The following is a 4,004-nucleotide window of genomic DNA, read 5'->3' as shown; positions in this document are numbered from 1 at the left end:
AAAAATACGATGTGAGTTTCCAGTTTATGGAAACACTAGCGTTAATTATGTACTTAACTATTGATATTCTTCTTAATTAAGCATTGATACTATACTTAACCTACATTTTGTTCATAAATAACACAATTATAAAAATTNATGTTGATGTATCTATGTGAATTACGTAATTTATGTGCTATTTAGCTGTATAAAAACTGCAAAATTACTCAAAATTAAAATAATACTATGAGATTGATGTAAACATCCAATTAAAAACAGTTTATGTTTTCATCAGATAAATATGCTTCATATGCATATACAAATAAACATATTGCACAAACGCTCATAATTCTATTTCACATCAAAGCTACACTGTTTCCATGTACATGTGCAAAGAAGCAACACGGTGCCACTGCTAAGGGAGCGGTGCGAGAGAGACAACTGTCAGTTTATCGAGCCTTGTATTATTGAATCATGCTGTATATACTGTGACTTTATTTAATTACGTTAACCAAATGGTGTGAGGTAAAAAATAGGACTCAGTCTCAAAGAGAAAACAGTTCAGAAACGAAAACAAAAATAAGTTGTGTGTTTGAACAATACAAAAATATGCGTTCTTCATCAAAAGCGTGAAACTTGTACACAAGTTTTGGGTAATGCCGCTGAGAAGACAAATTGCTTCCTGCAAAAATAATGATTTTTAAGGTGGTCTGTATTTGGATTATACTTTGGCCGCTGCAAAGTTTTTTGGCAAATGTAGTCACTAATTGTCCAGACATTTGTCAATGCAAAACAACTTCCGAGAACAGTTCTTACATCCGAGTAAAATGCGGTGGGATTAAAAATATGTCTGTATCGGACTGGAAAGAAGTACAGCTTACTGATATTACAACACTCGTGGTATCGCTGTAAGAGAAATAAATATGTATGCAAATTTATAAAAAAGTTAAATGAATACTCTGACATTTTGCAGTGATTTAAGTAACAACGCATTTCCAATTCTTCAAAGTGAGGACTTTCATAACTTAACTCAACTAAAGCGGTTGGATTTGTCATCAAATATGTTACGAAAAATTGATAAGGACACATTTGCAGATGCTTTACCTAATCTGGAACGCTTGAAATTGAGTAACAATGCATTACGGCACATATATTCTGGATCATTTGAGCTTATGTCGAATTTAAAGCATCTGTGAGTACAATTGCAATAACAGTTAAGATTTTTTTATTTGCTTTAATCAAATCTTTGTAGGGACATATCCAATAATCCCTTGGTATGCAATTGTGACTTAATATGGCTTTTAGCCTGGACCAACGACCGCTCAATTAAATTACAACCCTCTCCAAAATGCGAGTCTCCAGTTTATTTTAAAGGCACATTCTTAAAAAAACTCAAGGTGGGCGTAGACTTGCATTGTGAATCTCCTCTACAAACGCTACTAGAGCTAACACCTTACAAAAATCAGGTAAATATTATTGGGCTTGTTCATAAAAAATAAAAAGATTACGATTTCATACAATTTTCGGGAAATGTTTGCTTATTTGTACAACGATTTTGGGTGGGGCGGAGGGGAGGAGCGTGGGCACCCAAACCCCCAAACACTCATTCACCCAACCCCCGCCCCACTTAGGGATTATAACCCTCAGTAGAATTCTCCTTTCCGTGTTGCTGAAGAAGAGGGGCTGAACACCTTTTGCAGAGATAATCCGTAGATATTTTTTGTTTGACAGGTTGGCTCGGAAATTTGCAAAAAATACCATATTTCCAACCGATATTATTAATAAATCAGTGTACAGATATAGGCTGTATTTCTTTATTCATTCTGAACGTTTGGAATAAACTTTTTTGTTTACTTATTCTTTAGAACGTTCCTGATGATATGTAAACGTATATTTCAATGGCATTCTGTTTATTCTGGTTGTGAAATGAGTTTATCCGGAATGTATAAAGAAACGCAGCCATAGTAAATTTTATTTTTGAAATAAAACGTGAACTGTTGTCTACAAGTGTGTGTAAAAGTTTTTTGAACCGAATTACGCGTTTGTGCACAGCACCCCAAAATCGTTGTACAAATACGCAAACAGTACCCCAATTTACTTAAGCATTTAAATTTATTATGAGTTTGGACCCTATAAGTTTTGGTAGAAATGTGTTTGCCTATCGCACGTTTAATCATACAGAGCAGTGATTTTCAAACGGTAAGTCGCGACCCAAAAAGAAAAGTACAAAAATTGTCATAACTTGGTTCTCTTGATATTGTTGTGTTTTCTTTATCCAGAATATTTTGCGGAAGAAATTCCATTTTGAACATGCTTTCAGCAGCTAAGTCTTCTCAACGATATATAACACTTTGAAATCGAGTCATACATGAAAAAGATAGGAAGAAATTTCCAAAACCGCAAAACAAACCAAATAATAATTGGTTTATTCAAGAACTATCAAAACCTATCGGGTTTTGCCGTTCGCGTACACAAAGGTCCAGCGAAGAAGAGGAAATTGAGAGACCACACTGAAATTTCATTTTGACGAGAAGCTGCTAGTTTCGCTTGAAAAAACTTTTGCTAGCACCATATTGTCAGCAAGAAAACCGCTGATCAAAAACAGCTAGTTGGAATTTACGCAAATCACAAATTGAATTTTATATTTTTTTTATGGTTTGGATGTTAAAAATGATAAAATAAGACTAGTTAAACTTGTAAGAAATAAGAAATTATTCAGTTAGTTTACTAAACGGTGTCGGCTGTTTGTCTAACTTGCAAGATTTTTGTTAATTTTGCAATCTCAGTATATCCAGTAAACAAACTTAGCTATTTTTTTTTACCAAGTTTGGTCCCCATAAAGGACTAGTGTTGCAAGCAACGCTTTTTCGGCAATTAGGGTGTTGTGCAGGTATTTAATGTGGTGAAAATTATTTAAGCACTGGAGAGATTTATTCACATGGAATTGGAGATAGGGCTGATAGATTTATTTTAAATAAATTGTGAATCTGCGAAAATATCTTTTCAGCAGATGAATATACTTTTTAACCTTTTTCCCGAAAACTTACATACAGGCTCGAAAATATGCGAGTAACATTAGGTTTGTATAGTAACTTCTCCAGTAAAACATTGCAGCGAGAGCGTAAAAGCAAAATAGAGCGTAAAATTGAGAAGAAGAGAAAACTAGCAGAAGAGGTTATTGAACACAAAACTAGCAAAAACTTGCAAGAGAACAGTTGTTGCACTGCTTTGACAATCTGCTGTAAACATTTTACTATTTATAAATCAGTTTTAAACTCTTTGCTTTACACACAAGCACTTACACTGTCCAGTACATCATTAATATTATGATTTCCACTCATTTTACATTTGTTTGTGCCAAGGCGAATCAATATAAGGTGATAGCAGGAGTACAAAAACAAAAATTTACATGTATTTTGTTTTTGCTTTGGCGGCATAAACTGTCAAAATCTGTAAGTGTGTGTAGAAATTCAAACAAAATTTTTCAATTTGATATCAGAAGCAGTGTTGCCGCGAATCATTTTTAGTGGTAGCCAAATTCCTTTAAAAAAAGGGCTAAAAAAGAGCTTAAAAAGTCGTTGTGGCTAAAAATGGTGGCTAAATTTTTTTACTTACATATACATATATATACAAGTGCACACGCAAACATTTTCAATAAGCGATGGTATAGGAAAACAATGAACTCTGGAAAGAAGCTAATATTTTATCCAACCAAAAACTTTTTTGTATAAAAGCCAGCTTGCTGGCTCCATCAAGTGAACCATCAAGCCATCAGGCTCGAAGCATATAACTTGCCAGCATGCTGGTACAATATTCATTTCTTTACAAATTTGTTTTTTTAATTTACAACTGCAACTGTTAATCTTCCACAAAGACGGCTTTGACTCATATAATAATAATAGATTGGCGCTTACACATATGTTAGTGTTTGGCCGAGCTTCTCCTCCGATTTGTGGCGTGCGCCTTGATGTTGTCACACAAAGCGGAGGGACCTACAGTTTTACGCCGACTCCGAACGGCGATTG

The 4,004-nt window shown here is 34.3% G+C and overlaps 1 protein-coding gene across 1 annotated transcript in view; it reads left to right on the top strand.

The window, feature by feature from the left end:
* Positions 1 to 303: 303 nt before the first annotated feature.
* The window catches only part of Remo (Remoulade), a 68,083-nt gene continuing 64,382 nt past the window's right edge, over positions 304 to 4,004 (top strand). The window contains exons 1-3 of the mRNA XM_017638246.1: positions 304 to 887; positions 953 to 1,171; positions 1,232 to 1,445. Coding sequence (XP_017493735.1) covers positions 673 to 887; positions 953 to 1,171; positions 1,232 to 1,445 — 648 coding nt within the window. The 5' untranslated portion in view covers positions 304 to 672. The remainder of the gene's footprint in view (positions 888 to 952; positions 1,172 to 1,231; positions 1,446 to 4,004) is intronic.

The sequence above is a fragment of the Rhagoletis zephyria genome, unplaced genomic scaffold, assembly GCF_001687245.7.
Source record: "Rhagoletis zephyria isolate East Lansing unplaced genomic scaffold, Rhagoletis_zephyria_1.1 Rzeph_scaffold_00141, whole genome shotgun sequence".
NCBI classification, from domain to species: domain Eukaryota; kingdom Metazoa; phylum Arthropoda; class Insecta; order Diptera; family Tephritidae; genus Rhagoletis; species Rhagoletis zephyria.
Note: the sequence above shows the minus strand (reverse complement) of the source record. Positions and strands in the feature narration are given on the sequence as shown.